This window comes from Lemur catta, chromosome X, assembly GCF_020740605.2.
Source record: "Lemur catta isolate mLemCat1 chromosome X, mLemCat1.pri, whole genome shotgun sequence".
Lineage (NCBI taxonomy): Eukaryota > Metazoa > Chordata > Mammalia > Primates > Lemuridae > Lemur > Lemur catta.
In genome coordinates this window covers 64296961-64315943 of record NC_059155.1, presented here as the reverse complement: position 1 = coordinate 64315943, position 18983 = coordinate 64296961, and the positions used below count along the sequence as shown (strand labels likewise).

The 18983-nt window shown below is 41.5% G+C and overlaps 1 protein-coding gene across 1 annotated transcript; it reads left to right on the top strand.

Moving 5' to 3' along the window:
- The first annotated feature begins 1296 nt into the window (after positions 1–1296).
- On the top strand, positions 1297–18732 carry TLR8 (toll like receptor 8). Its single transcript, XM_045537565.1, has 2 exons — positions 1297–1393; positions 14594–18732. The coding sequence occupies exon 2, from the start codon at positions 14600–14602 to the stop codon at positions 17711–17713; it is 3114 nt and encodes a 1037-aa protein (XP_045393521.1). The 5' UTR covers positions 1297–1393; positions 14594–14599; the 3' UTR covers positions 17714–18732.
- Positions 18733–18983: the final 251 nt, after the last annotated feature.

The following is an 18983-nucleotide window of genomic DNA, read 5'->3' as shown; positions in this document are numbered from 1 at the left end:
CAGTTTGTCCACAAAGGCCTGGGCTGCACTACCTGATGTTGTAGGAATCACTTCCCAAACCTCACATCAAGTTTTGAATTGCCTTAAGGACTGGTCGTTAGAGGTCAATCCAATAATGGCCACCCAAGCTATTCTGTGACTGCTGAAAGGCCGTCCTTCCTAATGAGGTGTTCCACAGTGTATACATAGACTGCCCCTGCCCACCCTGTCCCCAGTGTGGATTCCTCCCATCTAAGGGGTATATTCCATTCAAAACTTTATTCTTTTGGCCAGGGATCACAAACTTTTTTTTGTAAAAGGCCACATAGTAAATATTTTAGGCTTTACAGGCCAAGAGGCAATTTTGGGTATTATGTAGGTACTTACATAGTAAGAGAAAAACAAATTTCCAATTATTTAATTGAAGAAATTCAAAATGTTATAATTACAGGCAGTTTTGTAATATGGGTCTAATAATGAGAAAAATGGAATTATTTGTGGAGGTGATAACGTTTTGCTTAATTGGAGTTTAGATCTAGCGTTCCGTATCATCAAATCCATTGCACATCTGTTCTTTTTCACTTCGTGGCCAGATTTGGTTCAAAGGCTGCAGTTTGCTGACCTTTGCTCTTAGTTAAACTTTTTGAGGCCCTCACTTTAAGAATTTGAAATCTAATTCACTTCATAGACCAAATCAGGAAAATTAAATTTTCCAGCTTCATGAATGAATATCATCTATTCACTCACTCATTCATTCAATGAACATTTATTGTGCTCATTATACTGCATGCCAGGTGCTCGGTGAAGTGCGGGGACACCCAGGAGAAAGACATCCATTTTATAGCCACAGACTGATGGGAGACTCACAACCCCCTGTGCTGTGTGCTGGCTCAGAAATGTGTGGAACAGAGATAAAGCCAACCTCATGTTATTCACCTATGTCTGTGAATTATACAGCAAAAGATGAGTTTGGGAAATCTTAAATTGAGTACAAATTTGTCGTAAAGTTTATTTTTTTAAAGGATACACTAAAGTTTTCTCAGTAAAAGGAAAAATGTCCCTATTTTCTCCATCCCCCCCCCCCCCCGACACACACATACACAAATAAGCTCAAACTCACAAAAATACACTGTACATATCTGGCTTGGGTTGTATTTAAATCATTTTATAAATAACTTTCCCGAAATTTTAATGCACAGTCAATAAATGATTTGGTAACAGTTAAGAAATCACAAGTTCCCTTCTTTCCATGTCAACTTCTGCAAACTACGTACTAGGTTCTGCTGATGGTAAATGACCCATTTCAGGAAGTTAGCCAGTTTCTCTTCTCTGCTACCTCCTGCACAGAGGGTACCACTCTGTGCTGCTGCATGCTATGGAATGAGAAATTAGAAAGGACATCAACAGAAAAGCGGTAAGCTACTTCTTTTCTTTTAGCAAAGCTTTCTGACAAAATATGTGATTTCTGGCCCAGAAATCTGGGTTGGTGGCAAATGGTGTAAACAAAGATGGTAATAAATGGACAAAGCAAAAAAGTCTAAAAATCAAGTGTTGAAACAACTCTAAATGTAGGCAAAGTGGCTTGGTATGATCTTTAATTTGTGTGCGCATTAGTATAAAGGAATGAGAAAGTAAATTTTGAAAATCAAATGTGTTGATGATCTTATTAATTTGAAAAGGTAAACGAGAAAATTCCAAGTTAGAAACTGAACTGGAATATTACTTTCTGGCCCTTCCAGAGACAATATTCTCTTTTAGAACAACAGGGTTGGAGACGAAGTGGGAGGCAAATATTGTTACTTTGTTATTTCTGTAGGAAAGGACAAACTCTCTTCCCTCACATACATGGGTCAGTTGCTAGAGCCAGTGAAACTTGAGCTTAACATACCACTAGAAGCTTAAAGTTTAATATTAGTTGCTACTTTTCTTGTTCAGAGTTTTAAAGTAACATTAATATTTCTATAATTATTATTCTATGGTGTTTAGACATAGCAGGTGGCCTGTTTTTGGTGTTGTCAAGAACTGCCAGATTGAAAAACAAATAAACTTTACAATTCTTTTTAAATGATATATTTTCTAGAAAATTTGGTGAGGTTTAAGACCAATTGAAAAGTTTGATTTCAAGATAGCCTCATCCAAAATTTACTGTATATTTTTTCCCACCTTCATTTAGTGCTTATTAAAGTCCTGGGAGTCATTTTTGACAATAATTTAATGTATATTTAAGTTTTTGGAAGTTAATTTTTTTACACCACTTAATGTTCATTATGGATCTTGAAGGTAAATTAATTCTGCACTAAAATTTTATGATGCTTCACAAAATGACTGCAGTGGCCCATATGGAATTGGGCCGACTGGTCCAATGACACACATGGAATCGTAGATGAAGTTATATTATTTCTACTTGATATTTGCAAACTGATGTGATAGCCAATACAAGTGTATTATGAGAAAGTGGAAAATAGAATAATAATAAAATCAGATTAAACTTGGAAAAATGCAAGAACCTAGCTGACTTCTTGCCTTAGCTTTGGCTACGAGATTAGAATCACAGGGGCATCTTTAAAAAGTCCCACTGAACCCCAGACCAATGAAATCAGAATCTCTGGGGGTGGGCCTGGGCGTTTGTAGCTTTTTAAATTCCCAGGTATCTCCAATGTGCAGCCAAAGTGCACAGTGCCTTAGAGCATCAACAGTATTTTTTGGTCCTTTCATTAAAGAGCACGGTTCCTTTTTGGGGGGGTAGGAAGACTCTGGGAAGCCCTGAAGCTTATTCATTAGCCACCTTGGTCTGATTTCAGTAAGGAAAATAGAAGTTACAAGTATACTTTGTCTGAAAAGCCGATACTCCAGACTTAGGGAGTATCGGGGTGTGTCGTAAAGGATGTCATTACCCATGGTTAGTCTTTGAAAGTCGATTGGATGTCATTTGTAAGTGCATCTTAGTGTGTCCTCCAGGGTCCGTTGAAGGGAGCATCATTCCAATGGACGTCTTTTGACTTCAACTGAGTTATTAAGTGAAATTGAGGGATTGGTTATTTTTAAACTATTAGCCCCAATTTATGACTATTTGGGGTTATAAAGACATGGTCAATTTAGATGCATAACCTGTGGTTCTGGGTCGGCGTTCGCAAATGCAGGCTGTGTTGATTTTGCAGGCAGTTGCAAAGAGCTGCTAGTTGGTGCACACGTCTCAAATCAGTGCATTCCCTGTGGCTCTGTGGAATGGCAGAAAATCGGGAGGTTCTCTGTGGTAGCCTGATCAGTGGCAGAAAGGCAAGGTGGAAAATGCACCAACATTTGTATCCTGGAGGTTCCAAATATGGCTATGAGGTCTCTGCTGAAAATTGAAACCAGATCATGGCCAACTAACTCCTTGGCTCCAGTCCACCTAATTTGTTGACTGCTTGGGTAGATCTAGGCTCAGTTTCAGCTCTGCCACCCACCATCTGAGTGACCTTGGGGAGATTCACCTCTCGGAGCGTCAGGTCTCATGTCTATAAAGTGGGAGCTTATGATAGCACCCACCTCATTGATTTTTATGAAGATTAAATGAATGTTCCCTACCATATTTCCTGGGATCCAAATAGCATAACTTTTCATATTGTTGTGCATATGAAATCAGGACCCATCTCTTCACTGATAGATGCATTCAATGTGGTTGTGTTCTCTTCTGTCTTCCAAAGCTGTTAGTGAATCCATCAAATTTGGAGTGGGCAAAATTAGGTATCTGTTATTAATTGTAAATTTCATCTGAAGTAACCAATCTCATCTGCATAACCATTTCTTAATTAATTTCTTTTCATCATGAATCAGTGGTAAATATTGTCAACTACAAATGAATCAGAATCCATTAAAAATTAGAAATATTTCCAGTTGGGCAAATTTCAGTTCTGGTCGAATCCCATGTCGTGCAGAAACAGCTAAATAATTTAACTGGGGGGATTAATTGCATTTTATAATCAATAGGTCCTCTCGACACTTAGCGTTAGGAGCATCAGCAGGACGCATCTCAGGAGATCTTGGAGGAAGGCTTTGAAGAGGGAGAAGGAAGGAGTCATCTCTGCAAAATAGCTGTCTGCAGCCTAGGAAAGTGGTCTGAAAATATGACAAGCTATTTATTCCAGAAAAGCAGCTTTAGGCCTCCCCCAGACCACCTTCACTACACACTGTGCGTGCTTGCTTTTATTCTCACCTGGTGGCGTCACTGCCTTTGTACCCACGCATCTGGTCTCTGCTTTGCCTGCAGCCCTCCCCCACGGGCGGGTTCTGGAGGTGCTCTTAGCTGACCGACTCTCGGAGAGGGAGTCTCCAGCAAGCGCAGACTTTCTAAGCTGTTCTTTCTTTCTTTCTTTTTTTTTTTTGAGACAGAGTGTCACTTTGTTGCCCTGGCTAGAGTGAGTGCTGTGGCGTCAGCCTAGCTCACAGCAACCTCAAACTCCTGGGCTCAAGCGATCCTCCTGCCTCAGCCTCCTGAGTAGCTGGGACTATAGGCATGCGCCACCATGCCCGGCTAATTTTTTTTTATATATATATTTTAGTTGGCCAGATAATTTCTTTCTATTTTTAGTAGAGACGGGGTCTCGCTCTTGCTCAGGCTGGTCTCAAACTGCTGACCTCGAGCGATCCTCCTGCCTCGGCCTCCCAGAGTGCCAGGATTACAGGCGTGAGCCACCGCGCCCGGCCTTAAACTGTTCTTTAAAGTGCACTGGACTTATTTTAAAATGTGTGTTCGGTGTCCATCAGGGTCCAATTTCAGAAGGAAGATTTGGGTGAAGACTGAGAGAGGTCATTTTTGTTGTGCCATTTGGTTCCTCAGAACCTGAAGGAGAAAATTGGAGGGTCCAGTACCATGGACTCAACCAAAGAATGGATTAAGCACAAAAAATAGAAACGCCGGCGTCCTCAGTAGCAACGGCCGTATTTGGCAGGGAGAGAAGTTAGGCAGATTTCTTTTTTGTCATGATTCATACACTTTATTTAAAGCAATGGGTTCTGTGTTTCTCTAGGTGCTCCAAGGCAGCCGCAGGGAAAGAGCCGGAGCACTGAGACCCAGCCATCCTCATCAGGGTGCTCCTTGCTGGGAGCTCACGGGCCTGCCGGGCACAGGGCTTTTCCGGGCAGTTTGAACTTGCCCTGCGGTGGGTTCCACCGAACGGCTCTCCTTTGCCTGCCCTCTGCAATTCCTCTATTTGTTTGCTAGGGCTGCTGTAACAAAGTACCATGAACTTGGTGGATCAAAACAGCAGAAATTGATTCTCTCACAGTTCTGGAAATCAGAGGTTGGAAATAAAGGTGTTGTCGACAGGGTTGGTTCCTTCTGGGGGGTCAGAGGAAAAATCTGCTTCATGCCCCTCTCCTGGCTCCTGGTGGTGGCCAGCGATTCTTGATGTTCCTTAGCTTACCGCTGCATGTCCCTAATCTCTGCCTCTGTCCTCATGTGGCCTTCTTTCTTGTGTGCCTAGGTCCAAATGCCCCTCTTCTTATAAGGAGACCAGTCATTGGATTAGGACCCACCTTAATTTCAGCATGACCTCATTTTAACTTGATTGCATCTGCAAAGTCCAAAATAAGGTCATATTCACAAGTGCCAGGGGTTAGGGCTTCAGTTAACCTTTTTTTTCCGGAGGAGGGGACACAATTCAACCTGCAACCTCTCCTTTTTAAATCGTCTATTCTGCAACTTCCACTCCATCCTGGTCCTTCACTTCCTCAGCTCCCAATCTAATACTTACCTTCCTTCTAGCGAGTGTCTCCTCCTTATCTTAACTAGTCCTGGGGCCTGACCTGAGCTCCATCGGACCATATTGGCAACCAGGGTGGACTTCTCTTTAGGCAAGAAGGCACAGGGCCTAAGGACCATGATACTTTAAACAAAGGTTTTAATTTCTTTAAAATCAGGAAAAAAAAAAAAAGACTATAACCCAGCCTGGATTATATTCATCTTTATTTATACCAGTGTAGTTGTACAATGTAATTTTTACGCCTTTGTTATGGGGGAAGGGGCCCATGAAAGCCATAATTTGGTCCTATTGACAATCACATTCTATTTTGTGATTTAGTGAATTTACCACAGCAAATTCAGGAATTGCTAATATGTCCCCAGCGAAGGAGATTTAAGTATGGATCCACGATCCCTTATCTGAAACCCATGGGCCAGAATTGTGTCGAAGTTCAGAGTTCATATTTTAGCAAGGTACATATACGGTATATTACAAAACACTCCCCACGATTCTGAGCAATACTCGTTAGTTATCACTCACATGGATATTTCTGCAGTGAAACAAGAATGTTCATGCTAAGTAGATAAATAAAGGTTACCGTAGCTATAGGCCAGTTTAGATCAGGTTTTGCTGCAGAAAAGTAAAAACACAGACACAAAACCTTTTGCTGCTCAGCCCTTTTGGGATTTCAAAGTTGCAGAGGGGATTGAGAATCTGTACACGACAGGACTGGCATTAGGAAAATAAACCATTAGCCATGGTCCTGGAGCCAAAAGGCCTGATTCTGCTAGTTGCTGCTCCTCTGATTTATTTATTTATTTATTTATTTATTTATTTATTTATTTATTTATTATTATTTGCTTGTTCCCCTCTCTATTTTGCATGTTAGATGAATTCCTCGGGTGACTGGTGCTGGCTATTTCATATCAAGAGTGAGCTTGCCGGACGCAGTGGTTCACGCCTGTAATCCTAGCACTCTGGGAGGCTGAGGCGGGTGGATCATTTGAGCTTAGGAGTTCGAGACCAGCCTGAGCAAGAGCGAGACCCTGTCTCTACTAAACATAGGAAGAAATTATATGGACAACTAAAATATATATAGAAAAAAATTAGCCGGGCATAGTGGCGCATGCCTGTAGTCCCAGCTACTCGGGAGACTGAGGCAGGAGGATTGCTTGAGCCCAGGAGTTTGAGGTTGCTGTGAGCTAGGCTGACGCCACAGCACTCTAGCCCAGGCAACAGAGTGAGACTTTGTCTCAAAAAAAAAAAAAAAGAGCGAGCCACCAAAGAGCTGCTCAGAGGCTCCAATTGCAAGGGCAGGGCTTCCCAACTGATGGGCCTCACCCTGGGCTGAGGGGCTGCACCCACTGTAATCTGGAGACCTCTTCCACTGTGCAGCGCCAAGACTAGGGAAGGGGAGTGAGGCACTCCATCTGGGTGCAAAATTTAAGAGAGGGCAAGGGGCATCCAAAAGCTCAGTAATCAAGATAAATAATATTTTAAAGTCATATTTTAAAAAATCAAGTTGGCAAACTATACCCTGCAGGCTGGTTGCCTGTTCTAGCAAATAAAGTTTTATTTGACCCAGAACTGGGACCGGAGAGAGGCAAGTGAAGCAGTGTCTTGCAAGTGCAGGGCTGGATCCCATCTTTATTTGAAATGCTGATCTTTTGTTCATTGTGGCTTTTAATTTTTTAGAATAGTCTTCATCTCGATGACTAAGTTTTTCTGTGTCCCCTTCAATCTTGTGCAAGCGACGTGTGCCTCCCTAGAGTCACCCGGGCCCTACCCTCCTGCCATGTGGTCTGTATTCCCAGAGCCAGACCCTCCAGTGTCCCGCCGGGGGTGCTGGAGTGGGGTGTTTATAAGCCAGGTGGCTGTCAGAGTTCCCAGAGCCGAGACAGGGAAGAGGGTGGGGTCCTGTACTCTACATACAGACTTTTTTTTTTTTTTGAGACAGAGTCTTGCTCTGTCACCCAGGCTTGGAGTGCAGTGCCATGATCACAGCTCACTGCAGCCTTGAACTCCTGGGTTCAAGTGATCCTCCCGCCTCAGCCTCCCAAAGTGCTGGGATTACAGATGTGAGCCATTGTGTCCAGCCAAGACTGTCCCCCATGTTTTCTGTAGGGCAGTCTGCTCTGCCTCCGCTCGTGCCCAAGGCTCTTAGATTCCACCTTTCAAGATAATAAATCTCAGGAGGGAGAGCGTCAGGAGGGGTCTAACTTCTCATGCAGATGCTCAATCAATCTACTGTCCAGGGCACCTGGCATGCCACCTTTCAAGGTGCCTGCGGCCTCTAGTTCCTGCGCCCTTCCCGGGCTCTGTGGTGCAAATGGACTTTCCTCTGGTTGACTTTAGGCGTCAGCCTGCTCTGCCCTGCTCGGCCAACGACCACTCATCCACCTGCTTTCCATCCTCCTAGACTTTGTAGACATCTCTCATCTGCTCTTGTCTCCTCTTATGACTTCTTTGACCTGGTAGGGTTCTATTCCTTTGCTATCACTGTAATGGGAGCCATTCAACTGTCAGGTTCAACCAACAGAAGCCTCTCTCTCTCTCTCTCTCTCTCTCTTTCTCTCTCTCTCATTCTCTATTTTATTTGCATAGTTGCACTTTTTTTCTCTATTTTATTTGCAGAGTTGCCATTTCCCCAAGTTATTTGCAGAGTTGCCATTTCTCTATTTTATTTGCATATTTCTCTCTTTTTTTTAAAGATACAGGATCTTGCTCTGTCACCCCAGGCTGAAGTGCAGTGGCATGATCATAGCTCACTGTGGGTTTGAACTCGTGGCCTCAAGCAATCCTCCTGCCTCAGCCTCCCGAGTAGCAGGGACTACAGGCATGCACCACCACACCCTGCTAATTTTTCTGTTTTTTGCAAAGGTGGGGTCTCACTATGTTTCCCAGGCTGGTCTCAAACTCCTGGCCTCAGCAATCCTCCTGCCTTGGCCTCCCAAAGTGCTGGGATTACAGGTATGAGCCACGGCAGCTGACCTGGATGGCTTTTAGTCATTGGTTCTGCCATAGTGAGGGTGACTTCTCCTTGGTAGCCTTCTCACTTCATCTGGGATCAGATTCTCTTTGATAGCCTTTTGGAGACACACCTTTTGGTAGTCAGAGGCATGGATGTGGCTGAAAGGAAGAACTTGGCTGAGGAGATGCAGCTCTTGCTGGGCCTTTGGGCTCCGCCCTCTCTTCTAAGATCCAGTTGGATGGTGGGAGCTGGGGTTCCCTCTGCTGGGCTTTAGTGGAGCACCCTGGGACAGTAGCATTAGCAGTCCATTCAAACTCTCTGAGGTCCTGCATGGAATACGGAAGGTTGAACAATCTGGATTTTCTTGTCAACTTCTTTGCTAGCCACCTACTCATCATTCCTCCCCCTCCTACAACAAATTCAGGTGATTTGGAATTTGTCAACACATGTTCAGTAATTTTCCATGGCCCATAGTTTATTTTAAGTTGCCTTAGACTCTCCAGGAGGCCATTTTCATCCTGAAAGAACAGGGTGAAGCGCAAAAGGCCCCTCTTCTGGTCTCTAGCGGCCCCTGGAGGCTTTTCTGCTCAATTGCTCTGCTTTGCATGAGCTAGAGAGTTGCATTTGAGATTAGATGTTGAGGCCTTAACCTGAGGCTAGTGAGGCCACATAGGATGGCCCCTACCCCCTGGACCCACTCAGGTATCCACCTAAAGATGTCTCACCTACCAACAGTGCTCTGTTTAGCACTCAAAGGGACGGGAATGGAATCTGGCCTCACCCTGACATATTCCTCCACATAGACCTTTTTAAAAATTAATTTTTATTAATCTATAGTTAAAAATTGTCATAGAGGTCTGACAAACACTACCTCAGCCAGATGATCAAGGTCTACATCAACAGTGAAAGTCATGTTGATAGCATGTACCCTTGATATGAATGGCACTTCCCCTCTGTGGTCTTCCTCCCCCAAAGCCATAAGGCCAGTCTAATCATGACAAAAACATCAGACAAGTCCGAGCTGAGGGACATTCTACATACCATCCTGCTTCTGGTCTCTGTTTCTCTCTATAGTACTTTCCACTATCTAACATTCTATCTTTCAACATAGGTTCCAAAGGGGCATGTATTTTAATCTGTTTTGTTCATTGTTGTGTCTGCAACTTGAAAACAGTTCCTGAAATAAAATATCTGCTCAATAAATATTTAATGAATGAACGTAGAATTGTCTTATCCTTTTAATTATTACATGGTATTTCACTGTGTGAATATAACATAATTTATTTAACCAGATTACTGCTCTAAAGCACTTAGATTGTTTCTTATCTTTTGCTATTGCTGACAACCCTGCATTGAACATCGTTGTGTATAGTCATTTACATATGTGAGAGTATGTCTTTACGATCTACTTCTAGAATTGAAAGTGCTGACCTCAAGTATATATTTCCAATTTTGATAGACATTACATGTTGCTCTCTATCTTAGAGGTGGTACTAATTTAGACTCCTATCAGCAAAATATGAGAGTACCCATTTCCTCACATGCTCACCTATACAATAGAATCAGTGAAAAATAGTATCACAGTATAATTTTTTTGAGTGAGGTTGAGTATCTTTTCCTATGTTTAAGAGCTATTTATGTTTCCTTTTTATGTGAACTGTCTGTTAATATATTTTTGTCCATTTTCCTATTGGGTTGTTTGTCTTCTCATTAATCCATACAAAGTCTTTACATGTTAAATGCATAATATTTAATATACATATTACATATTTATATTAAGTATGTATTAAACAATAACAGGTTGATGAAACAGAGCAAAGAGTTTAGAAATAGATCCAAATACACAGAAAAGTTAGTATATGATATGGGGAGCATATGAAATCAGTGAGCAAAAGATTATTCAATACATGATGTTGGGGCAACTAAATCTCCATCTAGAAAAAAAATATTCTTGATCTACATCTCACATTTTATGCCAAAACAATTCTAGTGGGATAAGATATTTCAGTGTAAGAAAGTAAAATCATAAAATTACTAGGAAAAAAGGTGAGAAAATTGTTGTTAATAGAACTAAAGTATGGAAGATCCTTTATGCCTTACACTGCCCTGAATGATCTCATTCATACCCATGGTTTTAATTACCATGACTCCCAAATTCATTCTTCTATCAGAACTCTCCTCTGAGCTTCAGGCCCATATACGCAACTGCCTGCTGGACATCTCCACTTGAATATCACAGACTCAACTCAAAATTAACACGTCAAATTTAATCACTAATATCTTCCCTTCCCAGACAATCTTCTTTCTCAGAAGACTGTCACCCATCCATCCAGATGCTAAGATCAGGAACCTGGAAGTTGCTCTGAATGTATTCCTCTCCCTCACAAACCCCAATCCATTTACACACCCCTACCTATGTCTCTCAAATGCACCTCCTAAGAACCTCTTGAACCCATTTCTCTCTTTCTCCATTGCCATCAATCTAGTTCAAGTTCCTATCACCTCAAGAGTTCTGTGCCCTCTTGCCAGTGACCACTGCAGAATCAATCAAAGCATGGTGCCATCCTGCTTAAAGCCTTCAAAGGCTCACATTAGTCCTCAAATAAAAATCAAAATCTACATCTACTCTTGGGTGGGAGGGAGATTGGGGAGATGTTGGCCAAAGGACACAAAATTTCAGTGAGACAGGAGGAATGAGTTCAAGAGATCCATTGAACATCATGGTGACTATAGTTAATAACAAGTAATTGTACACTTGAAAATGGCCAAGAGAGTCAATGTTAAGTGTTCTCACCATAAAAAAATGATAAGTATGTGAGGTGATACTTATGTTAATTAGCTTGATTGAGCCATTCCACAGTGTGTACATATTACAAAACATAATGCCATGCACCATAACTACATACACTTTTTAGTTGTCAATTTAAATAAATGATTTTTTAAACCCACTCTGTTCTTTTCTCAAGTCCTTGCCTTTCCTTTAGTCCTTTCCATTTATGTGCTCAATAAGACGAGGACTGAAAAATGTCCACTGAATGTGGTGACATGGAGATACAAAGAACTTTGGCAACATGTCCATCAGTCACCTCTTATGTGCCATCCCGATCCTCCTGGCCCTATCTCTTACTCTGGGCTCTACAGTTGAAGGCAGTTCTGTGCAGGCTTCAACCAGCTTTGAGAACTTGAAACCTGATGTGCCTTTCTCAGGCCCACACCAATCTCTCTGGATTCCTATCCCAAAGCTTCTTCGAAGGCACAGCCTGGGAAACTCACAGGAATAGACTCAGGGCCTTTGCACATGCTGCTCCTCTTGCCTGGAATATTCCTTCGACGTCTTAGTTGTGCCTTATACATGCCTATTCAACCTTGAATCACAGCTCAGGTTTCATGTCTTCAGGGAATTGTTCCCTGGCCTCCATGAATAGATCAAATCCCTCTCTTTTTAGGCTCTTACAGTATCATGTACTGCATTGTGACATCTCATAATGTTGCTGTGTTTAAGTCATGTCTGTTTTACCCACTAGTCTGTGAGCCAATCCACAAATTGTGAGTGTGACCAAAAAGACTCCCCAGGCCACCCACTAGCTAATCAAGGCAGGTAAGAGTTGGGAAGTGACTTTCAAATCTAGCAATGTTCAGACTTGGAAATTACAAAGGCTTAGATCTGCTTAGGTGCCCAAGCAAATATAACATTGCCTGGGGCATCCCCCCCCCTCCAAAGTTCCTCACATGCCTGAGCTTCATTGTCCCCTTGGCGTGCCTGTGTCTTCCAGTGCAGATGTTGACCTTGGAGACCCATGGCTGCCTCTGCAGGAGCTGCATGTTTTCAAGCCATGAATCATCTTATAGCCCATATTTTCTAGACGTATTAGTTTTCTTTTGCTGCACAACAAATGGCCCCAAATTACAGGCTTCAAACAACACCCACTTACTAGCTTAAATTTCTGCAGGTTAGAATCAAGGCAGGTGTGCCTGAGTCCTCTACTCCAAGTCTTATAAAGCTAAAATCCGTGTGTCAGCCAAGCTAGTCTCTGGGTAAAAATCCATTTCTAATTTCATTCAGATTTTCCGGTGATTTCAGTTCCTTGCAGTTGTTGCAAGGACTGACACACACCCCCCCGCACCCCCCCCCATTTCCTTGCTAGCTGCCTGCATTCCTTGCCATGGGGCCCCTCCATCTTCAAGCCAGCAATAGTGCATCCAATTCTTCTCATGCTCCCTATGTATCTGACTTTTCCTTCTGCCACTAGCCAGAAAAAACTTTCTGTTTTTAAAGACCCATATGACTGCATTAGGCCCATCTAGGCAATCTTCCATGTGCCATATAATACAGTGTAATCACAGGAGTAATGCAGGGAGACAAAATTCATGGGGCCCATCTTAAAACTCTGCCTACGACACCAGGTAAAGCAGGGTCTTCTTTTAGTACAAGTTAAACATTAAGCAGCAACGTCTTGCTAGTGCTGTGTTTGAAAATAACTGCAAGCAATTGAAAATGCTTGGGAGTTCTGCTCTACTTTAGTTTTCATCTCATGAGGAGCTGTCTTTTCCTTGGCTGTTACAAATGTGCAATAATTGTTGGTCCTCAGAATAATCAACATCCACATAAAGATCTTTTATAACATAGTAAAGGTGTGATATATAAGGATGGTAGTTCGCCAGCCCTAAATTTTAGAATTTCAAAAGAAGGGTAACTTACCTGGCTTAACTCGCAATAAAGACATGAGTTGGGCTTTAGTGAAAAATCTAGTTTAGTAGAGGTTGGTCTCTGTATCCGGTGAAATAAGATTCTGAGAGTTCTCTTTATCAGAACTTTTGATCAAACCAATCACATTAATGTGTTTATTGCATTGCCTGGTTACCAAAAGTAATACATTCAGCCCTCTATTTATTAAGAAACAGTCACAGAAAGTGAGGCACTCTCCTAAAGTACCATGTTTTTGTTATGGAAGTTTTAAAATTAGCAAATGAATAGCTATAAATGCCAACGTTTGCATGATAAGGGACATATGAGTAGAAGCCATTCCACAAACAATTTTTTGAATGCTGTCTACATTTCAGGCACTGTTCTGGCACAAGGATTTCAAAAGGAGATTGTGTAGCATGATAGTGGTTAAAAATATGATTTTGGAATCAAATTGGCTCAAGTCCCAGCACTACAATGTGCCATCCTTCCGAAAGTTACTTAAGTCTCTGGGTTTATTTTTTCATCTGCAAAATATGGATAATAATAAAACCTACTGCACTGTGTTCCTGGGAGCATTAGTGTGGGTCAGGAAATGTTTACGAAGCACTTAGCACAAAACCTGACAGTTTCTTTGTTATTATTATCAGCTTTAGGTGCCCACTTTCCAGTCATGTAAGGAGATAAGAAAACGTGATACATATTGCCACAGAGGTATAGAAAAATTGTGGGAAATACCAGTGAGAGATATGGTTGCATAGATATGGTGGAGATGACTCTACCTTGAAGATCTTGGATGACACCATATTAGAAGTTGGATCTGGACTCCTTGGGGGCTGGCCACAGTTTCTTCAAGAGTTATACCCATAGGTTGATGCTATAACTATATAGCTTGCCATGCTATAGACTTAGTATGAACCACAGCCACGGTCCAGCTCAGACTCTTATGGTAGTGGGGCATCTTGATTAATGGCCTCTGCAAAAGTTTCCCAAGTCTTCTCATCATCATAATCACAGGTAGCTTCATCTTCAACTTCTTTTGGCACCACTAAGCTAAGCACAGTAAAAATGTGAAATCATTCTGAACCTAATTTGATGCAACTTATTTGATTGTTAAGAGAACTCACACTTCAAAACCCATACAAGTATGGTACAGCACTGTTAATTTCATTATGAAACACCCAGCAAATAATACTGCTACTCTAATATTGTGCTTCCACTTTTGATTTTCCTTAGGAAAACATGTCCCTCCAGACTTCAATTCTGACCTGCCTTTTCCTGATAATCTCTGGTTCCTGTGAGTTCTTCCCTGAAGCAAGTTATTCTAGAAGCTATCCTTGTGATGAGAAAAAGCAAAATGACTGTGTTATTGCAGATTGCAGCCATCGTCGACTGCAAGAAGTTCCCCAGACAGTGGACAAATATGTGACAGAACTGGACCTGTCTGATAATTTCATCAAATATGTAACGAATGAATCATTTCAAGGGCTACACAATCTCACTAAAATAAATCTAAACTACAACCCCAGTGTACAGTACCAGTATGAAAATCCTGATATGAATAAAAGTGGCATGACTATTACAGATGGGGCATTCCTCAACCTGAAAAACCTAAAGGTATTACTGCTTGAAGATACTCAGTTACCCAAAATACCCTCTGCTTTGCCAGGGTCTTTGAGAGAACTTAGTCTAATTCAAAACAATATAAATGGGGTAACTAAAAATGATACTTCAGGACTTATGAACTTGGAAAGACTCTATTTGGGCTGGAACTGCTATTTTAACAAAGTTTGTAATAAAACACTTGACATAGAAAATGGAGCATTTGAAAACCTGACGAATTTGAAGGTGCTGTCACTGTCTTTCAATCCTCTTTTCCACGTGCCACCAAAACTGCCAAACTCCCTACTGGAACTTTATCTGAGTAATGCCAAGATCGAAAAGATCAGTCAAGAAGACTTCAAGGGATTGACAAATTTAATAGCACTAGATATAAGCGGGAACTGTCCAAGGTGTTTCAACGCACCGTTTCCATGCACGCCTTGTGACAAAGATGCTTCAATTCAGATACACCCTCTTGCTTTTCAAAACCTGACTAAACTTCAATACCTAAACCTCTCTAGCACTTCACTCCGGGAGGTTCCTGCAACCTGGTTTGAAAATATGCCCTGTCTGAAGGTGCTGCACCTTGAATTCAACTATTTAGTGAAAGAAATAGCCTCTGGGGAATTTTTAACCAAGCTGCCCCACTTAGAAATACTTGATTTATCTTATAACTATGTAACAACAGAATATCCACAATATATTAATATTTCCAACAACTTCTCTAAACTTTTGTCTCTCCAGGCATTACATTTAAGAGGTTATGTGTTCCAGGAACTTAGGAAAGAAGATTTCCAGCCACTGATGGGGCTTCCAAACTTAACGACTATTAACTTGGGTGTTAACTTTATTAAGCAAATTGATTTTACTCTTTTCCAAAATTTCTCCAAACTGAAAATTATTTACTTGTCAGAAAACAGAATCTTACCCTTTGTAAGTGATATTAGGCAGAATTATGCAGACAAGTCCTCTTTCCAAAGTCATATCCTTAAACGACGCTCAATTCATACTGAGTTTGACCCACATTCGAATTTTTATCATAGGACCAGTCCTTTAATAAAGCCCCAATGTACAGACTATGGCAAAGCCTTAGATTTAAGCTTGAACAATATTTTCTTTATTGGGAGAAAGCAATTTGAAGGTTTTCATGACATTGCCTGCTTAAATCTGTCTTCAAACGGCAATGCTCAGGTGTTAAATGGAACCGAATTTTCAGCCGTGCGTCAAATCAAATATTTGGATTTGACAAACAATGGACTAGACTTTGATAATGTTCATGCTCTCAGTGACTTAGCCAACTTAGAAGTTCTAGATCTCAGCTATAATTCACACTATTTCAAAATAGCAGGAGTAACACATCGTCTACAATTTATTGAAAATTTAACGCAGCTAAAAGTTTTAAACTTGAGCCACAATGGCATTTATACTTTAACAGAAAAGTATAATCTGGAAAGCAAGTCCCTGGAAGAATTAGTTTTCAGTGGGAATCGCCTGGACATTTTGTGGAATGAAGATAACAGGTACATCTCCATTTTTAAAGGTCTCACCAATCTGACACGGCTCGATTTATCCTTTAATAGACTGACATCTATCCCAAATGATGTGTTCTGTAATTTGCCCCACGGTCTCACCGAACTACGTATACGTGATAATAGGTTAAATTTCTTTAACTGGACATTACTCCAGCAGTTTCAACGGCTCAGCTTGCTTGACTTACGTGGAAACAAGCTATTCTTTCTAACTGATAGCCTGTTTGCATTTCCATCCTCCCTCCGGACACTGCGGCTGAGTCGCAACAGGATTTCCAACCTGCCCTCTGGCTTCTTTTCCGAAATCCGCAGTGTGGTGCACCTCGACTTAAGTTTCAACTTGCTAAAGATGATCAACAAATCCACACTTCAGACGAAGAACACCAATTTATCTCTTTTGGAACTACATGGAAACACTTTTAACTGCACCTGTGACATTGGAGATTTCCGAAGGTGGATGGATGAAAATCTGAATATAACAATTCCTAAATTGACAGATGTCATTTGTGCCAGTCCCGGGGATCAGAGAGGGAAGAGCATCGTGAGTCTGGAGCTAACAACTTGTGTTTCAGATACCATCGCGGTGGTCTTATTTTTCTTCTCATTCTTTATCACCACCATGGTTATGTTGACCGCCCTGGCTCACCACTTGTTTTGCTGGGATGTTTGGTTTATCTATCACGTGTGTCTAGCTAAGGTAAAAGGCTATAGGTCTCTTTCCACATCCCAAACTTTCTATGATGCTTACATTTCTTATGACACCAAAGATGCCTCTGTTACTGACTGGGTGATAAACGAGCTGCGCTACCACCTTGAAGAGAGTCAAGAAAAAAATGTTCTCCTTTGTTTAGAGGAGAGAGATTGGGACCCGGGATTGGCCATCATTGATAACCTCATGCAGAGCATCAACCAGAGCAAGAAAACAATATTTGTTTTAACCAAAAAATATGCAAAAAGCTGGAACTTTAAAACAGCTTTCTACTTGGCCTTGCAGAGGCTAATGGATGAGAACATGGATGTGATTGTATTTATCCTACTGGAGCCAGTCTTGCAGCATTCTCAGTATTTGAGGCTGCGGCAGCGGATCTGTAAGAGCTCCATCCTCCAGTGGCCTGACAACCCCAAAGCAGAAGGCTTGTTTTGGCAAAGTTTGAAAAACGTAGTCTTAACTGAAAATGACTCACGGTATAACAACTTGTATGTTGATTCCATTAAGCAATACTAACTGATGTTAAGTCATGGTTTCACACCATAATAAAAATGCAAAGCAATGACCTTTCTGTCTTAGTTAGCTATTGCTATGTAACACATTACCCCAAAACTTAGTGGCTTAAGACAATACATATTTGCTAGCTCACAGTTTTCGTGGGTCTGGCGTCCAGACAGAGCATAACTGGGTCCTCTGCTTCAGGGTCTCTCAGAGCCTGCAATGTAGGTGTCAGCCAGGGCCACAGGCATCTCTAGGGTTGGGATCCACTTCCAAGCTCCCGCCCAGGTGGTTGTTTTCAGGATTCAGTTCCTCCTGGGCTGTCGGCCAAAGGCTGTTCTCAGTTCCCTGCCATGTGGACCTCTCTCACAAGGTAGCTTCCTTCATCAGAGCCAGCAAGAGAAAGAGAGGCTGCCAGCAAGATGAGATCACAATTTTTGTAATCTAATCAGGGAAGTGATATCCCATCATTTGGCCATATTCTATTTGTTAGAAGTAAACCACAGGTCCTGCCAGCTCCGTGGGAGTGACCACCTCAGTCCAGGGAAAGCGGGTGAAGGCCAAGATGGTGGGCTGCTATCACCTCAGTTGGTCATTGACCGTTTTCCCTGGACTGCCATCAGGGACAGCCTGCCATCTTCATCATAGATTGTGAATATCAGGAGGTGGGGATCATTGTGGGCCATCTTAGCAGCTGGCCTAATACACTTTCTTTTTAATATCTAAGAACTTTTGCCACTGTGACTAGTAGTTCTGATATTAAGCTGCTGTTTAGATTTAACATAAATCTGTGGCTACATGATTATATTATGCTGTGGTTATATTAGTCTTTTTTATAATTACTTGTACAAATATTGACTATAATATTTGACTTCTAAGGTTTAGATGCCATTGAAAGGCTGAGAAGGATAGTTTTTGAAGTGTCTTTTACTTCTTGATCATTTTTTAAAAGTATACAGCTAAATTAGAAGTTTTGGAGTATTTGTTAAATGCCATTGCTGTAAATCTTTAAATGAATGAATAAAAATGCTTCATTTCACATAATGAGTGCATGATAAATATATGGTAGAGAAATAGATCTATAATGCAAAAGACATTACCTTCTATGCTGGGTTTTTTGAGAATTTTTTAAAAAAAATCTTTGGTAGAAATTAAAGAGGAAGCAGTTTTATGAAGCTTTTCCTACTCAGAAAACATAAAATCAGAATGCCTGGCTGTTGGTAGCCTTTACGCAATTCTCCCAAATGAACTAACTTTGGCACCCCTTACTACCTCTACCACCCTCATG